The 26307-nt window shown below is 47.4% G+C and overlaps 1 protein-coding gene across 2 annotated transcripts in view; it reads right to left on the bottom strand.

The window, feature by feature from the left end:
* Positions 1–3412: 3412 nt before the first annotated feature.
* Positions 3413–26307, bottom strand: part of UTP20 (UTP20 small subunit processome component) — a 355063-nt gene continuing 332168 nt past the window's right edge. For both annotated transcript variants that reach the window (XM_075344692.1, XM_075344693.1), the window contains exons 53-62: positions 25755–25824; positions 24538–24720; positions 19207–19338; positions 17395–17527; positions 8866–9062; positions 7878–7949; positions 7295–7540; positions 6768–6894; positions 3921–4066; positions 3413–3780 (exon numbers count right to left, since the gene is read on the bottom strand). In XM_075344692.1, the coding sequence (XP_075200807.1) occupies positions 3625–3780; positions 3921–4066; positions 6768–6894; positions 7295–7540; positions 7878–7949; positions 8866–9062; positions 17395–17527; positions 19207–19338; positions 24538–24720; positions 25755–25824 (1462 nt within the window). In that variant the 3' untranslated portion in view covers positions 3413–3624. The remainder of the gene's footprint in view (positions 3781–3920; positions 4067–6767; positions 6895–7294; positions 7541–7877; positions 7950–8865; positions 9063–17394; positions 17528–19206; positions 19339–24537; positions 24721–25754; positions 25825–26307) is intronic.

Below are 26307 nucleotides of genomic sequence, written 5' to 3'. Positions count from 1 at the left end.
GACTCCATTTTAAACGGTCAGTATCTTAGTTAGCGGTTAAGCTTTTTAAGATTTATAATGGTTCTGTATGACCCATCTGGTTTTGGGACCAGGAAAAGGGGAGAGTAGAACCCCCGTCCTCTTTGATGTAACGGGAACGGTACCAGGACCTGTTTATCCACGAGAGTGAGAACCTCAGACACCAATGCGTGTTGTTGTTCCGCTGATCTCCTGGTGGGTGTAATGAAAAAAGGACTGTGGAGGGAGGCATGTAAATTCCAGCCGGAGGCCCTCCGAGAGCAGGTCCAGAATAAAAGGAGCTGGAAGTGATGGTCTTCCACACGGCCCCGAAAAAACCGGAGCCTGCCTCCTACCGGAAAATTAGGATTACTGTTTGGGATATTTTCGTCGGAATGAAGGGTTGCCAAACGGGGCTCTCTTGGACCCAGAAGCGGGATGGTCAGATCTGTCCCGATGCTCGGGTCTGATGGGCTAGAAGTGGCGCTTGTTAAATGGGTGCCTAGAGGGAGGAGTAAATGTATTAGGGAACCCGTTTTTACTATCTCCTGCCTTGGTGAGGATGTCGTCCAGTTGAGGGCCAAATAAGAACTCACCCTCACACGGAAGACTACATAGCCTTGATTTGGAGAATGTGTCCCCCTTCCACGATTTCAGCCATATAGCTCTACGGGCCGTATTAAAGGACCCTGCTGACCGGGCTGCCAGCCGGACAGAATCAGCCGATGCGTCTGCCAGGTAATTTGCCGCATCCTTGAGTAGAGGCAGGGAGGAGAGGATCTTATCTGTTAATGTCCAGGACTTCAGTTGCCTTTCCAACTGGTCTATCGAGACAGAGTGACCTGGCCGTACATGTGGCAGATATGGTCGGCTTCAGTGCCCCTGCTGAAGCTTCCCAGGTCCGTCGAAGGAAAGCATCTGATTTCCTATCTAGAGGATCTTTCAGAAATCCCATATCTTCAAATGGCAGGGCTGATTTTTTGGAAGATTTTGCAATGGCCACATCCACCTTTGGCACCTTGCACCACTGTGAGAGGTCCTTGTCGTCAAAGGGGTATTGCCGCTTCGAAGAGGATGGGAGGAATCCCCGGTGGTCTTGCTTCTGCCACTCCTTATGGATAAGGGATTTAAGGGCATCATTTACTGGGAAGGACTTTTGCTTTTTCTGGGTTAAGCCTGCGAACAATGTATGGTCCGCAGATTTGTTTTTTTTTTCCTCTGCAATTCCTATAGTCGAGCTTTTACCAGGCTGTCCATCCCTTCCTAGGAAAAGCATGCCTTCCTGCTTCATCAGAGGAAAATGACGAAGAAGCCAAAGGCGAGGCACTGTCGCTACTGTCTGAGGCAGGAGACAGAGGGAAATCAGGACGTGGGCAACTCTTCTTGTGCTTCTTGGGCCCCTGAAGGGATTTTAAGGAAGCCTGGACCTCTGAACAGATCATTTCCCGCAGATCCGGAAGGGGGACTGACGATGCTGGGGCTTCCTCCCGTATAGTGGCCTGTATGCATTTCTCACAGAGGCCCTTCTTGTAGTTCTTTGGGAGTGTATGGGCACACAGGTAGCATTCTTTATTGTTTTGCTTAGAAGCACACTTCCTAGGACCCTGCACAACATAAACTGGATACCGGCTTCAGAGGCGGAGACGAGGGCTTCGTCAGGTGACCCTTAGAGGATGCGGAGCCGGTGTGGTCCTCCTTCCTCTTGCGACCTGCAGAGCCTCTGGAGTCGCTGGAGTCCTTATGGCCAGCATCCCTGGACGGAGAAGGGTCCCGGGATGGTGATGTTTGCGGGCTAACCATAATGGAGAGGGCCGGAGCACGCTCTAGCAGGTCTCAACTCCACCTTTAATAGTGGAGGATCCCACAGCCCTCTCCAGGCCGCCTCCTCCGGATCCATTCCCCCGGAAGTGTCTGTGCACTGCCAGGTCACTGCTCTGGAGGCTGCGTTCTGGCGCGGCAGGCACCCAGGACTCTCCCCCTGCACGCGAGCTCTCCCTGCAACCTGGAAGAAGCAGGGCCATGCCACAAGGAGAGCTTCCGGTCCCACCGCGCACAGGATACTTACCGGCAGCCTCCCGCAGGCGTCATTTCCCTGGCGGCACCACCCGGACCAAGGCAAAGTGGACGCGGTGCACTAAGAGGAGCTCCACCGACCGTGCTTCTGGAACCGAAGCTCCGCCGTTCCCCTGAAAACCGCACGGACGCTTGCTGGACCCAGGTACCTGTACGTTCCGATCCATTCAGGACAGGAAACCAACTGATGAGGGAGGGGGATCGCCCCTTTTTTAACTGTAGGTTTCCTGTCCTGAAGGGGGCGGATCCCTCTCTCGTGGGTGCTGTCATGGCGAATGGAAAAAATTGTCCTGCGTATTCTTTAACCTTTTTAGCTGCATGGATACTTCATTATTGAACCGTGACTATGGCTTATTTTTAAGGGTAGGGTTAATATATAAGCCTTATGGTGAAAATGCTGAAAATTAATGCTAGGGCTTATTTTCGGGGTACGTCTCATTTTTGGGGAAACACAGTAGCAATTAAAACTGGATCACTCTGCCCCCTTACATCACTTTTTTTCCCCTCACACCTTTCTACCCTCTCCCTTTATTTCAGTTCATCATTGAAGATCAGAGAAGCAATTGTTGCCCATCAGTCTTTGAAAGGTTATAAGCAAATTCCAAACAATCATTCTACAGTGAGAATAATTATTGGAAAACATTCAAGACAACAACCTTACCATGAGTAGATATCTCAGCAAATTCAATCCAAGGTCAGACTTTTCACTGCTCAGAGAAATTAAAAAAACCTAAGAGCTACAGCTCAGACACTAAACGTATCGACACGTATAATATTCCAAGTTCATGATAGTACAATTGGAAGAAATTTACAAGTAGCGCTTATTTGGAAGGGTTACCAGGAGGAAGAATCTTATTTAACAAAAAACACAACAACATGGCACCAAAGCTAAGTTTGCAGAGTTGCATGTGAACAAACCACAAGACCTCTGCAATAATGTCCTTTGGATAGATGAGGTCAATATGGACTTTTTTCGCCATAATGTAAAGCTAGTCAACTCAAATTTTGATAAGCTTTTCATTTTCCATGTAGTATCTGTTTACTGTGTATACTGCATAAGAAGCTACTAAATACAGTAGGTTTTTCTCAGTTTGTTATAAATAAGTAATGGGAACTGCAGATCCTTTTCATATTCCTTTTTTTAACCAAGGAAACCATAATTATGTTGTTCAATAAAAACAACAACATCTAAAATCTAAAGAACTCTGTAAAAAGCTTGATAAAGATTCTGGTAATTCATCAGTCAACACATTACATTTTTAAATGAAATCAATTTTTAGAAAAAAAAAAATAATACAAAGTTTTGATAAGAATTAGAAGTTTTTAATAAGAAAACTTCAAGGTGTACATTAAACTGTACGTAATATTTTTTTTTTCCCCATAGGAGCACAACACACTTGGATCCATGTATAAAATTTAGCTCATAGAAAAAAAATTGGTATTAACCTTAGAAACCAGTCTCAATTTTATTTCTCACAGGTAAATGCCAACGATACTTTTGTTTGCCTTCATATATGCTCCCAACAATGTACATGTGTTCTATGCCTGATGGGATTATTCCACCATGGCCAAGTCTTTGAGAGCATGGCTGCGTGCCTTCTTCGCTCTATATCCAGGTCTCAGGCATTCTATTTTCCTCTTTTTGGCTACAGTTTGATTCTTGTGTTTCTTAAGCTTTTTCTTGGCTGCCATATCTGGGTTTGCGACCGCCTAAAAAGACAGACATGCATTATTAGGTGTACCATGCCACAAACGGTTATACTCAAATTATACTGGATTAATTTTATTCTAAAACCACTTTCCCTCCTCTACTCGTTACCCACATTTGCCCTTAGGAAAAGACACTTTACCTGTAATGCCTTCAGCTTCTTCCTCTTAACCCTCTTTAGATTGGCTTGTTTCTGTACGGCAGCAAAAGACAAGGAGAAAAACTCCAATCCAACCAAGCTCTTCAGAAGCTCAATGATTTCTTGAGAAAGGTTTTTCAATGTAGGGTCTGAAAAAACAATTAGCCAAAATTTGGTCAAAACTTATTATAAGACATCGCTTAAAATTCTTTACTTACTATCCCATAAGTCCATTATTACTTGAATCCTCAGGAAAAGTCACACAACAGGCCTCATAAAAACATGTATTTCACCCCTATAGAATTGTCTATTATGGAAGCAGCACCCAGGGGCCTTCACATTTACCAAAATTTCACATACTGTATGCACCATCAGGATATATCAATTACTAATATTGTTCATGGGGTTGTGGTATCCCAGCTTTTTAAAGGGAACCTGTAATGTTTAAAATTAGTATCTGATCTGCAGGCAGGATGTTATAGAGCAGGAGAAGTAGATCAGATTGATGTTCATTCTATGGGAAACATTTAAGTAAAACTTTCCTTTTATGCATTGAAATCCCTGGTGTTGGTATACATAAGAGTCCAGTGGGCGGTGCTATTCAGTGATAGACAGTCTTCCCTTTGTGCATGTAGAGATTACTGTGAATCGCAAACACTAGGGATTTTAATGAATGAAATAAAAGTTCTTCTGAATCTTTTCCAACAAATCTATCTATCTATATATATATCATTCTGCTCATCTTCTCCGTCTCTATAACATAGATCAGATCTTGGAAAACCTGTTACGTTGTACATGTAGTTAAGTTGTCTAGACAGTTTCCTAGGCTCGCCAAAACTACTGTTCTAGTGAGTAAATATTTGTCACACTTCTGCTTTATTAGGTGTGTGTACTTTTACCTTCCCCCCTCTGTATTTCTGTAATTTAAATATTTCACATACAATACATATCATATTTGGAACATTTTATAGAAAAAAAATTCCTTTAGGTTAACCCGTTAACGACCACGGGCAGTAAAGTTACGTCCTTCCAATCATAGTGTTAATCCCCACTGGCTGCTGCAGGCTGCCAGTGGGGACCTGCGCATGTCAGCTGATTTGTACAGTTGACATGTGTGCTTTGCAGGCACGAGTGGAATCACTATCCACCTGTATCTGTTAACACCTTAAATGGCGCTATCAAAATGTGACAGCGCCATTTTAATGGCGATAGTGCTAAAGCTTTACTCGCCGGCCGCTACCGGAAGTCACGTGACGTGATCGCGTGGATTCGATGGATGTCATGGTAGCACAGGGTCATGTGATTACTCCCGTAGCTCACATGACTCAGGTCTTGTAACAAGCAGCAGAGTACTGCAGGCTACAGGAGATGAGCATTTCTCCCGATCTGAGTGGCTCTGCTCTGATTGCTCATTCTTTTCTCTCAGACAGCTAATCCTTATAGTCCCCTAGGAGGACTAGTTAAAAAAAAAAAATAAAAGTATAAAAATAGTTTTTGAAAAAAAAAAAAATAAAACCTAAAAGTTTGCCCCGATGAAAATTAAAGGGTTAAAAAAAAAAATACACCCACATTTGGTATCGTCACGTTCAGAAATGCCCGTGCTATCAAAATATAACATCAAATTAATCTGATCGGTACACAGCGTAGCGGCAAAAAAATCCAAACGCCAAAATTACGTTTTTCGATTGCTGCAAATTTTATGCAAAATGCAATAACAGGAGATCAATACGTAGCATCGGCACAAAAATGGTACCATTAAATACGTCAGCTCGAGACACAAAAAATAAGCCAACGCTGAGCCCCATAACCCGAAAAATGAGAACGCTACGGGTTGCGGAAAACGGTGCAAAACATGCACCACTCTTTTTTTGGACAAACTTCAGATTTTTATTTTTAGCTAAGGGGTTAAAAAAATACCTATACATGTTTGGTGTCGACGAACTCGCACCATATATAGACGATAATAGAGTCTGGCTCACTGTTTATGTAGTAGGTGCACCGAGGAAAATATCGCAGTACCAAAACACCAAAATACCAAAAGGTTAACTCGGGCACACTGAAAGATGAGAGTCGGAGACAAAATGATGCTTGAAATTCAATTTGCTTGTTTTTATTGGTACAAAGGTCAAAAAGATTGGTTCTAACGTTTTGGCCTTAACATACAGGCCTTCGTCAGAGATAATCTCGACGATCTCGCACCGACCTGAGACATCACACCCACACATCAGTTTTATCATATAGTGAACACAGTGAATAAAATATCTCAAAAACAATAGTGCGATCACACTTTTTTTTTGCAATTTTTCCACATTTGGAATTTTTTTTCCCTGTTTTCCAGTCCACTATATGGTAAAACTCATGGTTTCATTTAAAAGTACAAGCCGTTCGGCAAAAGACAAGCCCTCACATTGCTATATTGACAGAAAATAAAGTTACGGCTCTTGGAAGAAGGTTGGTTAAGAAAGAAAAAAAAAAACAAAAAATGGAAAGCGCAAAATTGGGCAGTTGTGAAGGGGTTAACTGCTCTATGGATCCTACTGAACCATAGGGGAAAAAAATACTACTAAGCCCGATTTGTGGGAAAATTACCAGATTGTTGAAATACCACTTTATCATGCTATATTTAATAAGTTACAGAAAACCTAAAGACTGTGTGAACCGAGGAACTATTACAGGCACCGTAATTGCAAGACCTTACAGAGACAATGAACCTTGGAAAAAATTACGCAGTTCTCACCAATATTTTATCATAGACTATGCGGACATAGGATGCCATTGTGATACAAAAAAACTTTACAGGACTAAAAACCCTTATGAGCTGAAAAAACAGTGAATATGGCAGCTTCTCACCTTGATCTGCATACGTGCTATTCAGCTCTCTGAATAGTGGAGCAATGATGGTGGTCAGGAATGGCTTCACTTTCTCTTCTCCAAGATCTACTGCTATTGCGCCCAAGAATTTAAATACACATATTCTCTATGGCAGAAGCACAAAAAAAATTAATAAAGTTACATTTTTTTAAAGAAATATTTGTCCGACTAAAAAAATAAAATGTAAAATGAAGAAGTACTGAGTTTAGAAAAAACAAATCACGCCAATATAGTAAGACATGGTAAGATTCTACAATCTTTTGGAACGTTGGATTTACTGCCTTTCCATATAGAAAAATAATAATTCTCACTTAATCTATGACTAATATATGGACGATATATTTACGGAACCTTTTCTCTTACAGAGTACCAGGTCCTCAGCATTCCATAGTGCTACCGGCAGCATGGATTGTATCATTGCTGTACAGGAAACTTGGCGCTTTGTAAAGATATTTTATGTAATAGTCTTAGATTTCATGATAAGTGCAGGGAAACGTTAAACTAACTTTTAATGGATTTTTTGGTGTGTGTGCCGCTTCTCTCTTGGCTAGTATGGACAGCTTCTTCATAAGCCACATTAAGGTGGCAGGCTTCTCCTCCTGTGTCTCTTTTGCAGTGCTCTGCTCATCCTCAGAGTCATGTTCTCGTTCGCCCTGATCATCATTTCGCTCTTCGGTTTTGGCCTGGGTGTCCTCCACTTCAGGATGGAGGAGATAGATCACTTTCGCAACAAACAACAAGTTCTTTATGACCTTAAAAGAAAAAAATACTGTTTTAAACATTTAGGAATGGAAATACTTGATTCTCGATTGCAGAAATTACACTGCTTTCAATACCAAATGGACAGAGACACAGGAACCTTTTTATAGTCTACAGCAACTAAAGTGGGAAACAGCAGTAACAACCTTACCAGTCTATAAAACAAACTTTGAACCTGATATATTTGGTCTTAACCCTATACAAATTGCCTCAATAACTATGTACATGCCTTCACTATAGCTACAAGCAGGAATGGTTCATAGCCTAAAACAATGTGACAACATGGCACTGGGTGATCATCCATATTTACCTCCAGGTTTTTTAACATACCTGTTCCCCTAGCGTCTGGTCAAGAAATTTTGATTGCAACTGATGGCAGAAGGCAAGAGCAAGATCTTTCATCTGTGGAAAGATAGTTATATAACAATGATTTCAACTTACTTTATAAATGTACATCCATTTTTTTTCCAAGATTTGTGATGTTGTCTTTTTTAATCACAGCTAGGTTCAATAATACATTTACTATAAGAAATTATGGCAACAAACTATACATATATATTTTTTCATACACTTGAGAAGTTATGCTATTCCACACTTCCATAATACTGGGAGTAGGAACTGGTGTTACGTTCCCTTGTGAGGGTAAGGTGCGGGGAAAGGGTGAGGTGCGGGGGAAGGGTTAGGTGCAGGGGGAGGGCGAGGTGCGGGGGGAGGGCGAGGGGAGGGTGAGGTGCGGGGGGAGGGCGAGGGGCGAGGGAGGGTGAGGTGCGGGGGGAGGGCGAGGGAGGGTGAGGGGCGGGGGGAGGACGAGGGGCGAGGGAGGGTGAGGGGCGAGGGAGGGCGAGGGGCGGCGAGGGAGGGCGAGGGGCGGCGAGGGAGGGCGAGGGGCGGCGAGGGAGGGCGAGGGGCGGCGAGGGAGGGCGAGGGGCGGCGAGGGAGGGCGAGGGGCGGCGAGGGGTGGCGAGGGGCGGCGAGGGAGGGCGAGGGGCGGCGAGGGAGGCGAGGGGCGAGGGAGGGCGAGGGCGGCTGTTATTATTTCCTTTGTAGTTAAAGGAAAAAAAAAAAAAGATGGAGTACTTCTTTGTCTGTACATTGGCCATAACATATGAGCACCTGTACATTAATTTAATACTATAAGAGTGACCTTGTCGTAGGTGGATTGCTGATACACTTTTTGATCATAAACAGTTATTACTTCACATTTTTACGTGCAGTAATAGTGTAATTTGTGTGTTCATTAATTGCAGTGCCCTGATACATTTTAAGTTACTTAGTTAAAAATAAAACATGGGAAAAACAGAAGAAGAAGCTTAGTTACCCTCGTTTCCAGCTGATCGGTTAACAAAAAGTCAGAGGGTACAACTTGGCTTTTCTTCTTCTTCTTCTTGGTCTTCCTGGACATCCATTTATTGACCAGTTCTTCTGGCTTTTGAAGTGAAAACAGTTGTCCAAAAATCTGTGAAGACGTTAGCCAGACCCAACTATGGGGGTACCATAAATGGGACTGAACATGAGCTGAAAGATTAAGGAACAGGACATTAGATTCAATTATCATGGTTAACGCAAAGAATAAAGCATTAGTTACATAGAACATGACTAACATTTTCTGAAGATCCAGCACTAACTTCTTATCAGTAAAAATTAGACTGAAGCAACCCCATGTAATCCTCAATACAAATATATTAAAAAAACTGCTTAGTAATAGAAAATATTGTTTTAAATTTTCACTAATTTATGCATAGACTGCAACATTGTTTGTTTCAATCTGAAATCCAAATTTCCAATTTTTCATCACACTTCCTGAGCGACCAATGCATATTTACGCTAACAGAACACCACAACCCGTGTAGTCAGATCCTATAGTGATGCTGCCCGCCATCTGTGAGCTTCTTCTTGCTATCCCAATATTTAATTAGATTAAAGGAGACCTGTTATGTGAAAAAATGCTATTAACCTGTAGATATGGGGTTAATCTATAGGTCAGTGGTTTGAACCTGACTGGCACCGGCTTCTGGGAGGAAATTAACTTTATTCCTCCTAGCAGCATTTGGCTTCCAGTTATCTGTTTGGGCCAGCACCGGCTCATATTGCAGTATATACTGTAAGCTATCACAACATCGAAGGTTCAAGTCCCCAAGAAGACTAAAAAGAAGGGAATTTTGTTTACTTACCGTAAATTCCTTTTCTTCTAGCTCCTATTGGGAGACCCAGACAATTGGGGTGTATAGCTTCTGCCTCCGGAGGCCACACAAAGTATTACACTTTAAAAAGTGTAACCCCTCCCCTCTGCCTATACACCCTCCCGTGGATCACGGGCTCCTCAGTATTGGTGCAAAAGCAGGAAGGAGAAGACTTATGAATTGGTATAGGGTAAATTCAATCCGAAGGATGTTCGGAGAACTGAACCATGAACCAAAAGAACAATTCAACATGAACAACATGTGTACACAAAAGAACAACCAGCCCGAAGGGAACAGGGGCGGGTGCTGGGTCTCCCAATAGGAGCTAGAAGAAAAGGAATTTACGGTAAGTAAACAAAATTCCCTTCTTCTTTGTCGCTCCATTGGGAGACCCAGACAATTGGGACGTCCAAAAGCAGTCCCTGGGTGGGTAAAAGAATACCTCAATAACAAGAGCCGAAACGGCCCTCCTCTTACAGGTGGGCAACCGCCGCCTGAAGGACTCGCCTACCTAGACTGGCGTCTGCCGAAGCATAGGTATGCACTTGATAGTGTTTCGTGAGAGTGTGCAGACTAGACCACGTCGCTGCCTGACACACCTGCTGAGCCGTAGCCCGGTGCCGCAATGCCCAGGACGCACCCACGGCTCTGGTAGAATGTGCTTTCAGCTCTGAAGGAAGCGGAAGCCCAGAAGAACGGTAGGCTTTGAGAATCGGTTCCTTGATCCACCGAGCCAAGGTTTACTTGGAAGCCTGCGAACCCTTACGCTGGCCAGCGACAAGGACAAAGAGCGCATCTGAACGACGCAGGGGCGCCGTGCGAGACAAGTAGAGCCGGAGTGCTCTCACCAGATCCAAAGAGTGCAAATCCTTTTCACATTGGTGAATTGGATTAGGGCAAAATGAAGGTAAGGAGATATCCTGATTGAGATGAAAAGTAGATACCACCTTAGGGAGAAATTCCGGAACCGGACGCAGAACCACCTTATCCTGGTGAAACACCAGGAAGGGGGCTTTGCATGATAGCGCTGCAAGCTCAGACTCTCCGGAGTGATGTAATTGCCACTAGAAAGGCCACCTTTTGTGAAAGACGTGATAAAGAAACATCCCGCAGCGGCTCGAAAGGTGGTTTCTGAAGAGCCGTTAGCACCCTGTTAAGATCCCAGGGCTCCAGCGGACGCTTGTAAGGTGGGACTATGTGGCAAACTCCCTGCAGGAACGTGCGGACCTGCGGAAGCCTGGCTAGACGCTTTTGAAAAAATACGGAGAGCGCCGATACATGGCCCTTGAGAGAGCCGAGTGACAAACCCTTGTCCATTCCGGATTGGAGGAATGAAAGAAAAGTGGGTAAGGCAAACGGCCATGGAGAGAAACCATTATCAGAGCACCAGGATAGGAAGATTTGCCAAGACCTGTAATAGATCTTGGCAGACGTTGGCTTCCTGGCCTGTCTCATGGTGGCAATGACATCCTGAGATAACCCTGAAGACGCAAGGAGCCAGGACTCAATGGCCACACAGTCAGGTTGAGGGCCACAGAATTCAGATGGAAAAATGGCCCTTGTGACAGCAAGTCTGGGCGGTCTGGAAGCGCCCACGGCTGACCCACCGTGAGATGCCACAGATCCGGGTAACACGCCCGCCTCGGCCAGTCTGGAGCGACGAGAATGGCGCGACGGCAGTCTGACCTGATCTTGCGTAACACTCTGGGCAGCATCGCCAGAGGAGGAAACACATAAGGCAGTCGGAACTGCGACCAGTCCTGAACTAACGCGTCCGCCGCCAGAGCTCTGTGATCCTGAGACCGTGCCATGAATGCCGGGACTTTGTTGTTGTGCCGTGACGCCATGAAATCGACGTCTGGCGTTCCCCAGCGGCGACAGATCTCTCGGAACACTTCTGGGTGCAGAGACCATTCCCCCGCATCCATGCCCTGACGACTGAGAAAATCTGCTTCCCAGTTTTCTACGCCCGGGATGTGAACTGCGGAGATGGTAGAGGCTGTGGCTTCCACCCACTGCAGAATCCGCCGGACTTCCTGGAAGGCTTGACGACTGCGAGTGCCGCCTTGGTGGTTGATGTAGGCGACGGCAGTGGCGTTGTCCGACTGGATACGGATCTGCCTGCCCTCCAGCCACCGCTGAAAAGCCAAGAGGGCTAGATACACTGCCCTTATTTCCAGAACATTGATCTGAAGGGAAGACTATCGGAGTCCAGGTTCCCTGAGCCCTGTGGTGGAGAAAAACCGCTCCCCACCCTGATAGGCTCGCGTCCGTGGTGACCACAGCCCAGGTTGGGGGTAGGAAGGATTTTACCTGCGATAGAGAATTGGGAAGGAGCCACCACTGAAGTGACGTCTTGGTTGCAAGGGAAAGAGACGTTCCTGTCGAGGGAAACCGACCTCCTGTCCCATTTGCGGAGAATGTCCCATTGGAGCTGCCGTAGATGGAATTGCGCAAACGCCACTGCCTCCATCGCTGCCACCATCTTCCCCAGGAAGTGCATGAGGCGTCTTAAGGGGTGTGACTGACTCCGAAGAAGTGATTGCACCCCTGCCTGCAGAGAAAGCTGCTTGTCTCGCGGTAGCTTGACTACCGCTGACTGTGTATGAAACTCCATCCCGAGGTAAGTCAGTGATTGGGTCGGTGTCAACTTGGATTTTGGGAAGTTGATGATCCACCCGAACTGCTGGAGAGTCGTCAGAGCGACTGTAAGGCTGTGTTGACACGCCACCCGAGAAGGGGCCCTGACTAGGAGATCGTCTAGGTAGGGAATCACCGAGTGGCCCTGAGAGTGTAGGACCGCCACGACGGATGCCATGACTTTGGTGAAAACCCGTGGGGCTGTCGCCAGGCCGAAAGGCAATGCCACGAACTGAAGGTGTTTGTCCCTGATGGCGAAACGCAAGAAGCGTTGATGTTCGGGTGCGATCGGCACGTGGAGATAAGCATCTTTGATGTCGATCGATGCAAGGAAATCTCCTTGGGACATTGAGGCGATGACGGAGCGGAGGGATTCCATCCGGAACCGCCTGGTCTTTACGTGTTTGTTGAGCAGTTTTAGGTCCAGGACTGGACGGAAAGACCCGTCCTTCTTTGGAACCACAAACAGGTTGGAGTAAAAACCGTGACCCTGTTGCTGAAGAGGAACGGGGACCACCACTCCTTCTGCCTTCAGAGTGCCCAGCGCCTGCAGAAGAGCATCGGCTCGCTCGGGAGGCAGAGATGTTCTGAAGAATCGAGTCGGAGGACGAGAGCTGAACTCTATCCTGTAACCGTGAGACAGGATGTCTCTCACCCAACGGTCTTTTACCTGTGGCAGCCAAATGTCGGAAAAGCGGGAGAGCCTGCCACCGACCGAGGATGCGGTGTGAAGAGGCCGTGAGTCATGAGGAAGCCGCCTTGGTAGCAGCACCTCCAGCGGTCTTTTTAGGGCGTGACTTAGACCGCCATGGATCGGAGTTCCTCTGATCCTTCTGAGGCCTTTTGTACGAGGAGAATTGGGACCTGCCCGCACCCCGAAAGGACCGAAACCTCGACTGTCCCCTCCTCTGTTGGGGTAATTTTGGTTTGGCCTGGGGTAAGGATGTTTCCTTTCCCTTGGATTGTTTGATGATCTCATCCAGTCTCTCACCAAACAAACGGTCGCCAGAAAATGGCAAACCGGTTAAGGACTTTTTGGAAGCCGAATCTGCCTTCCATTCCCGTAGTCACAAGGCCCTGCGTATTGCCACCGAATTGTCGGCTGCAACCGCCGTACGGCTCGCAGAGTCCAGGACAGCATTAATAGCGTAGGACGCAAATGCCGACGTTTGAGAAGTTATGGACGCCACTTACGGCGCAGACGTACGTGTGAGTGCGTCAATTTGCGCTTGACCCGCTGAGATAGCTTGGAGTGCCCATACGGCTGCGAATGCTGGAGCAAACGACGCGCCGATAGCTTCATAGATGGATTTCAACCAGAGCTCCATCTGTCTGTCAGTGGCATCCTTGAGCGAAGCCCCATCTTCAACTGCAACTAAGGATCTAGCCGCCAGTCTGGAGATTGGAGGATCCACCTTGGGACACTGAGTCCAGCCCTTGACCACGTCAGGGGGGAAGGGATAACGTGTATCCTTAAGGCGCTTGGAAAAACGCTTATCTGGACAAACTCGGTGTTTCTGGACTGCCTCTCTGAAATCGGAGTGATCCAGAAACATACTCGTTGTACGCTTGGGGAACCTGAAACGGAATTTCTCCTGCTGAGAGGCTGACTCCTCCGCTGGAGGAGCTGAGGGAGAAATATCCAACATTTGATGTATGGACGCGATAAGATCATTCACTATGGCGTCACCATCAGGAGTATCAAGGTTGAGAGCGGCCTCAGGATCAGAATCCTGATCAGCTACCTCCGCTTCATCATACAGAGAGTCATCCCTCTGAGACCCTGAACAATGTGATGAGGTCGAGGGGATTTCCCAGCGAGCTCGCTTAGGCGGTCTGGGGCTGCGGTCCGTGTTAGAGACCTCACCCTGGGATCTATGAGACACCCCGGGGGAACATTGTTGTTCCAACTGAGGGGAACTAGGGGGCAGTGATTCCACAGTGCCCATGGTCTGAGATACCGGTCTGGACTGCAAAGCTTCTAGAATCTTAGCCATAGTCTCAGAAAGTCTGTCAGTAAAAACTGCAAACTCCGTCCCTGTCACCTGGACAGTGTTAGCTGGTTGTTCCCCCTGGGCCCCCCTTAGCAGAGGCTCCGGCTGAGTAAGTGCCACAGGGGCCGAGCAGTGCACACAATGAGGGTCAGTGGAACCTGCCGGCAGCGAGGTTGTACATGCGGCGCAGGCAGCATAGTAAGCCTGTGTTTTGGCACCCCTGCTTCTTGTGGGCGCCATGCTGTTGTCTCCTTTGAGCAACACAACAGGGTATATAGCCAGAAATCAACTGTGCACCCTACAGTGTAAAGTATAGCCTGTAAACATATAAACTATAATTACACTTCTGCACAAGTGGGGCCAGCACCTCAGGTGCTGCTTACCGCCCGCTTAAAGCGGTTGTGTGGCCACCAGAATCCCTGCCTGGGTCCTCCAGAGCTTGTCTCCCCTCTGCAGCGTCCGAGGAGCTGACAGGAATGGCTGCCGGCGTCCTGAGGAGAGGAGGGAGCCGTGGGCGTGACCCAGAAAGTGCGGGAACTGGTGCTCCACTGTGCACAGTGAGGGGGGTGGAGTATGCAAAGCATGCTCCAGCCCTCAGTGCTGCCGTGCTGTACAGCGTCCCGCCCTTCCCCTGACTGGCAGGGCTGGGGGCGGGAAGAAAAAGAGACTAGGCCCAAAAGCCGGGGACTCGAGTTATAAGCGCGGCCGCCGTATAAGCGCGGTCTGTGCGGAAGTCCCCGGCGCACTAACAGTCCCAGCCGCGCCGCAGTGTTAGCAATGGCAGCGGCGGTTAGCGCGGTAGTCCCCATACACTAACACACTCAGCGATGCTGCAGTGTGTAATGGCACAAACGCGGTCAGCGCCGCTGTCCCCGGTGCACTAGCACACCCAGCAATGTTGGAGTGTCGCTGTGCGCAGTCCCCACGGGGACACAGAGTACCTCAAAGTAGCAGGGCCATGTCCCTGAACGATACTCGGCTCCTATCCAGCAGAGTCCTCAGGAGCTGTGGATGGAGCACGGTCTCAGTGCCTGGAGACCGATAGGATCCCACTTCACCCAGAGCCCTAAGGGGGATGGGGAAGGAAAATAGCATGTGGGCTCCAGCCTCCGTACCCGCAATGGATACCTCAACCTTAACAACACCGCCGACAAGAGTGGGGTGAGAAGGGAGCATGCTGGGGGCCCTGTTAAGGGCCCTCTTTTCTTCCATCCGACATAGTCAGCAGCTGCTGCTGACTAATCTGTGGAGCTATGCGTGCATGTCTGCCTCCTTCGCACAAAGCAAAAAACTAAGGAGCCCGTGGGAGCACGGGGGGTGTATAGGCAGAAGGGGAGGGGCTTTACACTTCTAGTGTAATACTTTGTGCGGCCTCCGGAGGCATAGCCTATACACCCAATTGTCTGGGTCTCCCAATGGAGCGACAAAGAAAACAGGGTATATAGCCCGACCGAACAGAAATATATATATAAATACGTATCTATTCCGGCACCCTAGGGGGGACCAGCACCGGGTGACCGGTGTGGCTTACCGACCGCTAACAAGCGGAGTGTGTGCCTCCAGATTCCCAGCTTTAGGTCCCCTGGAGCTGTGAGAGCTGTTCCTGAGAATCCTCCACCGGCAGAATGCCCAAAAAATGGCTGCCGGAGATCTCAGGGGAGGAGTGGAGCCGTGGGCGGCGCCAGGAAAGTGCGGGAATCTGGGGTCCCCACAGTGATCAGTGAGGGGGGAGGAAACATGCAGGATGCTCCAGCCCTCACATCAGACGTCAGGTCGGCAGTCCCGCCCTTACCCCTGACAGGCAGGCCCGGGGGCGGGATTTTTGCGACTAGGCCGCGATGAAGCCGGGGACTAAATTTGAGACCGCGCCCGACAAGCAGGCACGGTCGGCGCGGAAGTCCGCCGGTCTCCACAATCCAGCAGCTGCCGCAGCGTCCGGGAAGAAGGTGCGCTCCTGCACATTCCCCAATGGGGACACAGAGTACCTTAGAGTTGCAGGGCCCGGTCCCTGAGGTTGAATATACTCCGGTCCGGCAGATTCCCACAGGGGCTGCGGAGGGAGCACGGTCCCAGCAACTGGATGACCGTTCAGGATCCCACTTCTCCCAGAGCCGCTAAGGGATGGTGAAGGAGACGGCATGAGGCTCCGGCCTTTGTACCCGCAATGGGTACCTCAACCTTAACAACACCGCCGACATAGTGGGATGAGAAGGGAACATGCCGGGGGCCCCGTGGGGGCCCTCTTTTCTTCCGACATAACTAGTATGAGAATGCATGAGTGGATGTGTGCCTCCTTCCACACAAAGCATAAAACTGAGGAGCCCGTGATCCACGGGAGGGTTTATAGGCAGAGGGGAGGGGTTACGCTTTTTAAAGTGTAATACTTTGTGTGGCCTCCGGAGGCAGAAGCTATACACCCCAATTGTCTGGGTCTCCCAATGGAGCGACAAAGAAAATATATTAAAGTAAAAAGTTTTATAAAATATAAAAAATATAAATATATTTAAGTTTTTTCTCCCTATTAAAAATCTAGGGAAAAAAATGTGACCTTGAAAAACACAAGCCCTCAACTCAGCCCATCAACAAAAAAATAAAAATGTTGCTAGTCTGGTAAAAAATGGAATTTTTTTGCAATCGGAAAATAGATACGTTTGGCATCACTGTAATTGGGCTGATGTGGACAATCATTTTTCAGGGCCATTTTGATTGCACAATGACCGCTCTAAAAACAAATAAAAAAAAAAGTCTGAATAGCATGTTTGCTTCATCAAACTTGAATTTTTTTCCCCATGTTTCAGTACATTATATAATAAAATGAATGGTGCCATTTAAAACTACAATGTCAACAAATATACGCTAACCAATGTCGATGGAAAAATAAAAAAAAGAAGTTATGTCTTTTGAAAGAAGGCGCTGAAAAAATGAAAGTGAAAAACAAAATTGCCTGGTCCTTAAAGGTTTAGACGTGATTTTTTTTCCTGCAAATTGGGTAATTGTTTTCCATAGGGTGTTGCCCCTTGGTAGCCACCTTACCGCATATTTTGTGGGTGATCTCCTTGTACTTCGGCAGCTGCATTACATTGCACTCCTTGATCAGCTTTGTAAGCAGGGTCAGTATACTGAACAGTAATCGGTCTGCTGCCTTCTCTTCTGTCTCCTCCTCTAACTGCAATAAACAAATAAAAAAAAAAAAGTCAGTGGAGCCTGTGTTAGGAGTCTCGACACGGAAACTAGCCAGATATCCCTCCAGGAAGAACCTAGCCAAGGAGTGGCTCTTTTTAGGAGATCACCATATTACGTGGCCCTTTTTGTCAATATCCAACTCTTTGACAAGTTTAAAGATATGACAAGGGAAATACCAAGGCCAGGTATCCATCCACAGACAGCTGTTTCGGGGTATTGCCCCTCATCAGTGTGGAGTAGGATTCTGGCCAGGTGGAAGCAATGTCTAGTAGACCAACAAGACAAAACAATCACTGATCTCGGGGAGACCAGCCAAAGAAATGAAGTATGACGTAATAACCAGTTGTTTGTTATTAACCCCTTCAGCCCCGGGGCACTTTCCGTTTTTGCGTTTTTGTTTTTTGCTCCCCTTCTTCCGAGAGCCGTAACTTTTTTATTTTTCCGTCAATCTTGCCATATGAGGGCTTGTTTTTTGCGGGACAAGTTGTACTTTTAAATGAAACCATAAGTTTTACCATATGGTGTACTGGAAAGCAGCAAAAAAATTCCAAGTGTGGAAAAATTGCAAAAAAAGTGTGATGGCACAATAGTTTTTGGGAACTTTTATTCACGGTGTTCACTATATGGTAAAACTGATGTGTGGGTATGATGCGGGAGGTCGGTGCGAGTTTGTAGACACCAAACATGTATAGGTTTACTTGTATCTAAGGGGTTAAAAAAAATTCACAAGCTTGTCCAATAAAAGTGGCGTACGTTTTGCGCCATTTTCCGAAACCCGTAGAGTTCTCATTTTTTGGGATCTATGGCTCAGTGACGGCTTATTTTTTGCGTCTCGAGCTGATGTTTCTAATGGTAGCATTTTTGCGCAGATGCTACATTTTGATCGCCTGTTATTGCATTTTGCGTAAAACTTGCGCCGACCAAAAAACGTAATTTTGGCGTTTGGAATTTTTTTGCCACTACGCCGTTTACCAATCAGATTAATTGATTTTATATTTTGATAGATCGGGCATTTCTGAACGCGGCGATACCAAATATGTGTATATTTTTTTTTTTAACCCTTTAATTTTCAATGGGGGGAAAGGGGGGTGATTTGAACTTTTAGGTTTTTTGTTTTTTTTTTTAATTTTTTAAAACTTTTTTTTTACTTTTATTTTATTTTACTAGTCCCCCTAGGGGGCTATAGCGATCAGCAATCCGATCGCTGATCGCTATCTGCTGATCACAGCTATACCGCTGTAAACAGCAGAAATAGTCACTTTCTTTTTTCCTCTGCTCCGTGCCGAGGAAAAAGGAAAGTGAAACTTCGTAGCAGCAGGCGTCCTCACATGACCCTGTGCTACGATGGCAACCACCGAACGTTACGTGATCACTCACGTGACTTCCGATGGGGGCGGCGGTAAGTAGAAAACATGGCCGCGCGCATATAGATCTCGCTGTCAGACTTTGGCAGCGAGATCTAAGGGGTTAATGTTCCGGGTGGAACGCGATTCCACTCGGAACATGTAGGCACACATGTCAGCTGTTGAAAACAGCTGATATCTGTGCCGATCCACGCCACCTGCCCGCGGCAGGGGGCGGGGCTTACTGGGACACGATCCATGACGGAAAGATCCGTCCATGGTCGTGAAGGGGTTAATGTGGAGACTTTAAGATACTTACATCCTCAAAGTGAATAGGGTCCATCTCACTTTCAATCTTTGAGAGGACAGGTTTAAGTCTCTGCTCAAATTCAACTCCTTCTACTTCAACAAACAATCCACAGGTCAGGGCTCCCAGTCTCTTGTGAGAGGACTAAGGGGAAAAGAAGGAAGGAATCAGACACATACATTGTACTTCTTACAGCTTACATATGAGCTCATATAACAACGCAATGTAGAAAGAAATATGGATTATAAACAATGATACAACAGGAAAGGTGGCGCTCCAACTCAAAATGATGTTATTGCTGCCGCCACGGCGTTGTCTACATGGATGACAAGAACACAACCAAACCCCCATCCACAACTCGCAGGGACAGGAGCTGTATTGTAAAGGGGACAATGTCCTTCAGTCTGTTAGATTGGCCTTCTGCAGCTTGATAATGTGGAAATAGTTAATATTTTAACTGCTCTAAAACTACAGCATGTTGCATTTAGAAAAATAAATTAACAATTTGGGAACTGGTCATGTAAAAACAAACACTATTATCCTGCAGAAATGGGGTTAACCTGCAGGTTACTAGCATTCCTACACCGTGTGGCTTTCAGTCATAGAGGCGCGGTTTCAGTTACCATCTGTGCATAGTGAGCGGCACCTGTCACCTCGCTCCAGCACTGACTGACAGCCACCTCAGTGTTGCATCAGTACAGAGCCGACTGTCAGTCAGTGCTGGGAAGTAGTACAGCTTTTGTGCACCATGTACTTAGTGATAACTGAATATGCGCAGGCCATGACTGAAATCCAAAGGCTGCCAGGAGGCATAAAGTTCATCTCCTACCAGGAGCGGGGCCACACTGAGTCAGAATGCCATTAATAAGCAGATTAAACCCATTTCTGCAAGGTTTTGTTTTTTTGACATGAAAGGTTCGCTTTAACTGAAGCGATGAAAATAAGACATTCTCAAACGGCCATTTAACAGCTATGCAGTTGTGTGGATTACTGTTCCATCGTTTGCCAATTTCTGCTATAAATCATGGTAAATTTGTCTGGTCAAAGGAGACTCAAGACTCCAAAAATTAAGTCTCGCCATTGTTTCAAAAAGTTGCAACGCAATGGAAAACACGGAAAAAAGAGAATTTTGTTTACTTACCGTAAATTCTTTTTCTTATAGTTCCGTATTGGGAGACCCAGACATTGGGTGTATAGCTTCTGCCTCCGGAGGACACACAAAGTACTACACTAAAAAGTGTAGCTCCTCCCTCTGAGCATATACACCCCCTGGTTAACCAGATCTAGCCAGTTTAGTGCAAAAGCTGAAGGAGAACAGCCACCCACAAGTAAAACAGAGTAAGAACCGGAACAACCAGAGCCTCTGTCTACAACAACAGCCGGTAATAACACGCGGAACAAGAACTGCCAACAGGCAACAGGGAGGGTGCTGGGTCTCCCAATACGGAACTATAAGAAAAAGAATTTACGGTAAGTAAACAAAATTCTCTTTTTCTTTATCGTTCCTATGGGAGACCCAGACATTGGGACGTCTCAAAGCTGTCCATGGGTGGGAATAAACAGAAACTGAGAAGTAGGCGGAGCCTAACTTCACAAATGGGCGACAGCCGCCTGAAGGATGCGTCTGCCCAAGCTCGCATCTGCCGAAGCATGAGCATGCACTTGGTAGTGCTTTGAAAAGGTATGCAGGCTAGTCCAAGTGGCAGCCTGACAGACCTGCTGAGCCATAGCCTAGTGCCTGAAAGCCCAAGAGGCACCGACAGCTCTGGTCGAATGCGCCTTGATCCCCGGCGGGGGAGGTACCTGAGTGCACTGGTAGGCATCGGATATGGTCGACCAAATCCAGCGAGCTAAGGTCGGCTTAGAAGCCGAGAGGCCCTTACGCCGACCTGTGGTTAGCACAAAAAGAGAGGTGCACCGCCTAAGAACAGCGGTGCGAGACACATAGATCCGGAGCGCCCGCACCAGATCCAGAGTATGCAACGCTTTTTCAAAGCGATGAACAGGAGCCGGACAAAAGGAAGGCAGGGAAATGTCCTGGTTAAGGTGGAAAGGAGAAACCACCTTAGGGAGAAAGTCCGGAGTCGGACGGAGAACCACCTTGTCTTGATGAAAAACCAAAAAAGGTGACTCCGAAGAGAGCGCTGAAACTGCAATTGGCACATGCAGATAGGCATCTCTGATGTCGATGGATGCCAGGAAATCTCCTTGGGTCATTGAGGCAATGACTGATCGCAGAGACTCCATGCGAAAATGCCGCACCTGAACATGGTTGTTGAGAAGCTTGAGATCCAGGATGGGCCGGACGGAACCGTCCTTTTTGGGGACTAGGAAGAGATTTGAGTAGAAACCTCTGAACCGTTCCCGGGCGGGAACCGGTACAATTACTCCGTTGGCCTGCAAGGATGCCACGGCCTGAGAGAAGGCGGCGGCCTTGGAGCAGGGGGGAGTGGACAGAAAAAATCTCTTTGGCGGGCTGGAAGAGAATTCTATCCTGTAGCCGTGGGAGATGATATCCCGCACCCACTGATCGGAGACGTGTTGAAACCACACGTCGCCAAAGTGGGAGAGCCTGCCACCGACTAAGGACGTTGCTGGCGCGGCCAGATAGTCAAGAGGAGGCTTCCTTAGTGGCAGCAGTTCCTGCGGTCTTTTGTGGACACGCCTTTGTGCGCCAGTTGGGTTTTTGGTCCTTGGCTGAGTTAGTGGACGAGGCCGAGGGCTTAGAGGATGACCAGTTGGAGGAACGAAAGGAACGAAACCTCGACTGGTTCCTACCCTGGGCAGGTTTCCTGGTTTTAGTTTGTGGCATGGAAGTACTCTTCCCGCCTGTAGCTTCCTTAATAATTTCATCCAGTTGTTCACCGAACAGCCGGGACCCAGCAAAAGGGAGCCCAGCAAGGTACTTCTTTGAAGAAGCATCTACCTTCCACTCTCGAAGCCACAAGATCCTGCGGATAGCGAGGGAATTAGCCGAAGCCACCGCAGTGCGGTGAGAAGCCTCCAGCATGGCAGACATGGCATAGGAAGAAAAAGCTGAAGTTTGGGAAGTTAAGGCAACCATTTCGGGCATAGATTCCCTGGTGAGGGAATGCATCTCCTCTAGAGAAGCAGAGATGGCTTTGAGAGCCCACACTGCTGCAAAAGATGGGGCGAACGAGGCCCCAGCCGCCTCATATACAGATTTGGCCAGAAGGTCAACCTGGCGGTCAGTGGAATCCTTAAGAGAGGTGCCATCAGCCACTGATACAACGGTCCGGGCTGAGATTCTAGACACCGGAGGGTCTACCTTTGGTGAATGAGCCCACTCCTTGACCACCTCAGGTGGAAAGGGAAAACGGTCATCAGAACCATGCTTAGGGAAGCGTTTGTCAGGGCAGGCCCTGGGCTTGGTCACAGTGGCCTGAAAACTGGAGTGGTTAAAGAACACACTCTTTGTCCTCTTAGGTGAGGTAAACTGGTGCTTTTCTGCCAGAGAGGGTTGTTGCTCTGATACTGGCGGATTGAGGTCCAGTACAGAATTAATGGCCGCAATCAAATCACCAACATCTGCGTCACATTCGGACAGATCAATGGGGCACATGGAGGTAGCGTCCGAGCCCCCAGTAAAGGCATCCTCCTCGTCCTGCGAGCCAGCTCGTGAATCAGAGCCACGGGACGAGGAAGGAGAGGGAGCCCTGCGTCTCCTTTTAGGAGGACGGGGTCTGGGAGCAGATGAAGAATCCTCTGTGAGCTCTGCTGAGCGAGCCCTAGCAGCAGAGGCGCCCTGAGAAGGGGGCTGATGCATGCTCAGCAGAGTCCGGGACAGCTGTCCCATGGAGTCGGCAAAAGACTGGGAGATTGACCTAGAGAAGGATTCTACCCAAGCCGGGGGTTCAGCCACCGGAGCCGAAGCAGCCGGAGGGACCACTGGGGGTGAGACTCCAGGCTGAGGCACCGCGAGGTTAGAGCAGGCATCACAATGTGGATAGGTGCTCGGTTCAGGCAGTACGAGCTTACATGCAGTGCATATTGAGTACAGCCTTGCAGCCTTGCTCCTCGTATGAGACATGCTGCTGAAGTGGGGGCTCTGAGCCAGAATGACCCCCAGAGAGTATATAAGAAGGTCCACAACCGGAGGTTGTGGCTTACCAGACCGTTTGTGTGCCCTCCAGATCCCACAGCCCGGACCCCCAAGCAGCTTAGCAGGGATGCTGCAGCCAGCGCTGATCCAGAGAAAAAACGCTGAGAAAATGGCGCCGGAGCGAAGAGAGGGGGCGGGACCTTCTCTGAGAGCGGGATCTGGAGGGCCAAGGAGATTTACAGGGGAGGGGACATGTACTCAGAGAGGAGTGTCCCTCCCCTGTACCGAACGGCTGCTGGGCGGAGCCGCACTGTCCCTCTGCATGATTGACATGCGAGGGCAGTGAAATCGAAAGTAGGCCTCCGGCGAAGCCGGGGCCTAAATTTAAGCGATGCGGCCGGCGCGCAGGCACCATCGGCGCGGTTCTCAGGCGACAGCCAGAGAACCGGCCGGAAATGTCACAAAAGTTACACAGCACACTCTCCCACCATAATAAAGTACCGGGACCCCCCCAAATATAAACGTCTCAGGTACTTAGCTTGCTGAGACGCAGGGTTCCAAGTCCCTGGGGATGAGTGCTCCGTCCAGCAGGATCCTGAAGGGCTGCGGATGGAGACCGGACTCCTGCCAAGCATGGAGAACCGTGCTGGCTCCCACTTCAAGCCAGAGCCCGAGGGATGGTGAAGGAGCACGGCATTTAAGGCTCCAGCCTTGTAAATCAACCTTAACAGCACCGCCGACACAGTGGGGTGAGAAGGGACATGCCGGGAGTCCAGGCTTGGACCCGCTTTTCTTCAAAAACTTTCCAAAAATTAAAAATCAGATGAGAATGCATGTGTGGATGTGTGCCTCCTGAACACAAAGCAATGAACTGGCTAGATCTGGTTAACCAGGGGGTGTATATGCTCAGAGGGAGGAGCTACACTTTTTAGTGTAGTACTTTGTGTGTCCTCCGGAGGCAGAAGCTATACACCCAATGTCTGGGTCTCCCATAGGAACGATAAAGAAATTGCTTTTTTTGGTTGCAGAAATGGCATGCGTCATAATTTGTAACTTTTTACTGAAAGAAAACAGGCGTTCAGCATTTCATTAATATAGCCTAAAATGGATTTAGATCAACCAATGAACTCAGAGATAAGGGACAAGGAACCCCTGTTTTCGTAATTGGCGGGGCTCAAGGCAATAAGGAATCTCAACTAAGAGAATAGATGATCATTTTGGATAAATGAATTGTGTGTTTTTATTAAAAACTAACAAATGTTGTTCAGCTTTTTTATTACCTTATTATTATTCAGCCATTGTGTGGCCAGCGAGAACATCAAGTCTTTCTGCTGTCGGCTGACTTTTCCAAGCAGGGCTTTTGCTGCCAAGGCGGCCATTTTCTTACACTTTGTGGAATCATCATTCACCATAATCAAAGCAAGGGGCACGAACATAAGCCCACAGTATACATCAAGTATCGCCTAGTGAGAGAAAGCACAGATTCATATTTTTTTTTTTTTTTAAGAGATGATAAAGCCATTGCCTGGATCATACATTATAAATAGAATTTAAAGAAATGTATGAATACCCGGGATTCTTTTTGGGAGAGAATTTTATTCAGCGAGTGTACAATGTCACCTGAACGTACAGTATGTCACCTATTTAGATATGGCTGTTTTTGTAAATACCATAAAATAATTTATCGATCGTTTTTAAAAACTCTGCATTGTGCTGTTCCTCTCACCTTTCCTGAATATTAAGATGAATGACTAAACTGACAAGAGGGCGTTAACATACAAAGGGGTGTATCATCATAAGGAGAGTAGACCAAAGAGTGGCATTGGTTTCATCCAGTATGAGAAGAAATGGCACTCACCAGGTCTTTGCTGTGCAGGGTACGGTTTATTTCAATCGTGGAGGTTACATATGTGAAGAGGGCTGGTGGGGAGGGAACACACGCCGGACACGTCAGACGACGGCCGTTTCGCACTTACACAGTGCTTCAGCTGAAGACGAAACAGCCATCGTCTGACGTGTCCGGCGTGTGTTCCCTCCCCACCAGCCCTCTTCACATATGTAACCTCCACAATTGAAATAAACCGTACCCTGCACAGCAAAGACCTGGTGAGTGCCATTTATTCTCATACTGGATGATACCTTGTCTTCTTATATATGTGCACCCCAGAACAGCACTGATTTATGCCTATATGTAAAAGACTTCCCTACAAGGACATGTATGGTGCGGAGTAGTGCCCTGGATTTCCCTTCCATTTCTAAAGTGGCATTGGTTTGCTAGGGACCTAACAAAAGAGAGGTCGCCTTGCCACTGGCTGTTGGGCTCACATAAAATCTGGCCATTTTTGTGTGCTAAGTATCTCGTTTACGTGTCTATATTCCCATATTCATTATTCCACATATAATAGCACTGCAGTATACAACTGTCTCCTTTTTGCTACTTGGAGAGTAGATCAGTCACCCTTGTGCTACAAAAGTGCCTGAACTGTAATTTACTTACCACGGGAAAAGTCTGGAACAGATAAGCAATCATTTCCAAAGCGGATTCCCGGCCAGTTTCATACTCATAACTGCTCAGAAGGACAAAAACAAAGAAGGGTTAAAACGACGACTAAATCCGGCTGTATGGTAAATGTAAGGCGTCATGGCACTATCTATATATGGATGATTGTGAGACGACAGATTTCAGCTTAGCAGTGGCATTATCACCAATTCCAATATTCACACCTGTGTTTTGTGTGTTTGCAATGTCAAAGCAAACATACACTCATCCCCCCCATAAACTAGAGAAAGGAGAGCTGCAGTGTACACAGAACAGAAGCAGACTGCACATTTGGATCAGATTCCAGGTAATGCAACTCGATTTGTGCCCATTAGCAGCGCCCTTAAACAATTTAACTGTGCCACTTTCACACTTTATAATAAACCATAAATATACGCAGCATAATAAAGAGGAAATGGCTTTAGCACATGATCATTTTCCTGGAATTTGACCATTCAATGTGTCTAAATGATACATATACAAGGGGCAGTAAAAAAGTAATAAGGCACAG

The sequence above is a fragment of the Anomaloglossus baeobatrachus genome, chromosome 4 (assembly GCF_048569485.1).
Source record: "Anomaloglossus baeobatrachus isolate aAnoBae1 chromosome 4, aAnoBae1.hap1, whole genome shotgun sequence".
Taxonomy (NCBI): Eukaryota; Metazoa; Chordata; class Amphibia; order Anura; family Aromobatidae; genus Anomaloglossus; species Anomaloglossus baeobatrachus.
The sequence above is the reverse complement of the archived record's forward strand: the minus strand, read 5'-3'. Positions and strand labels throughout refer to the sequence as shown.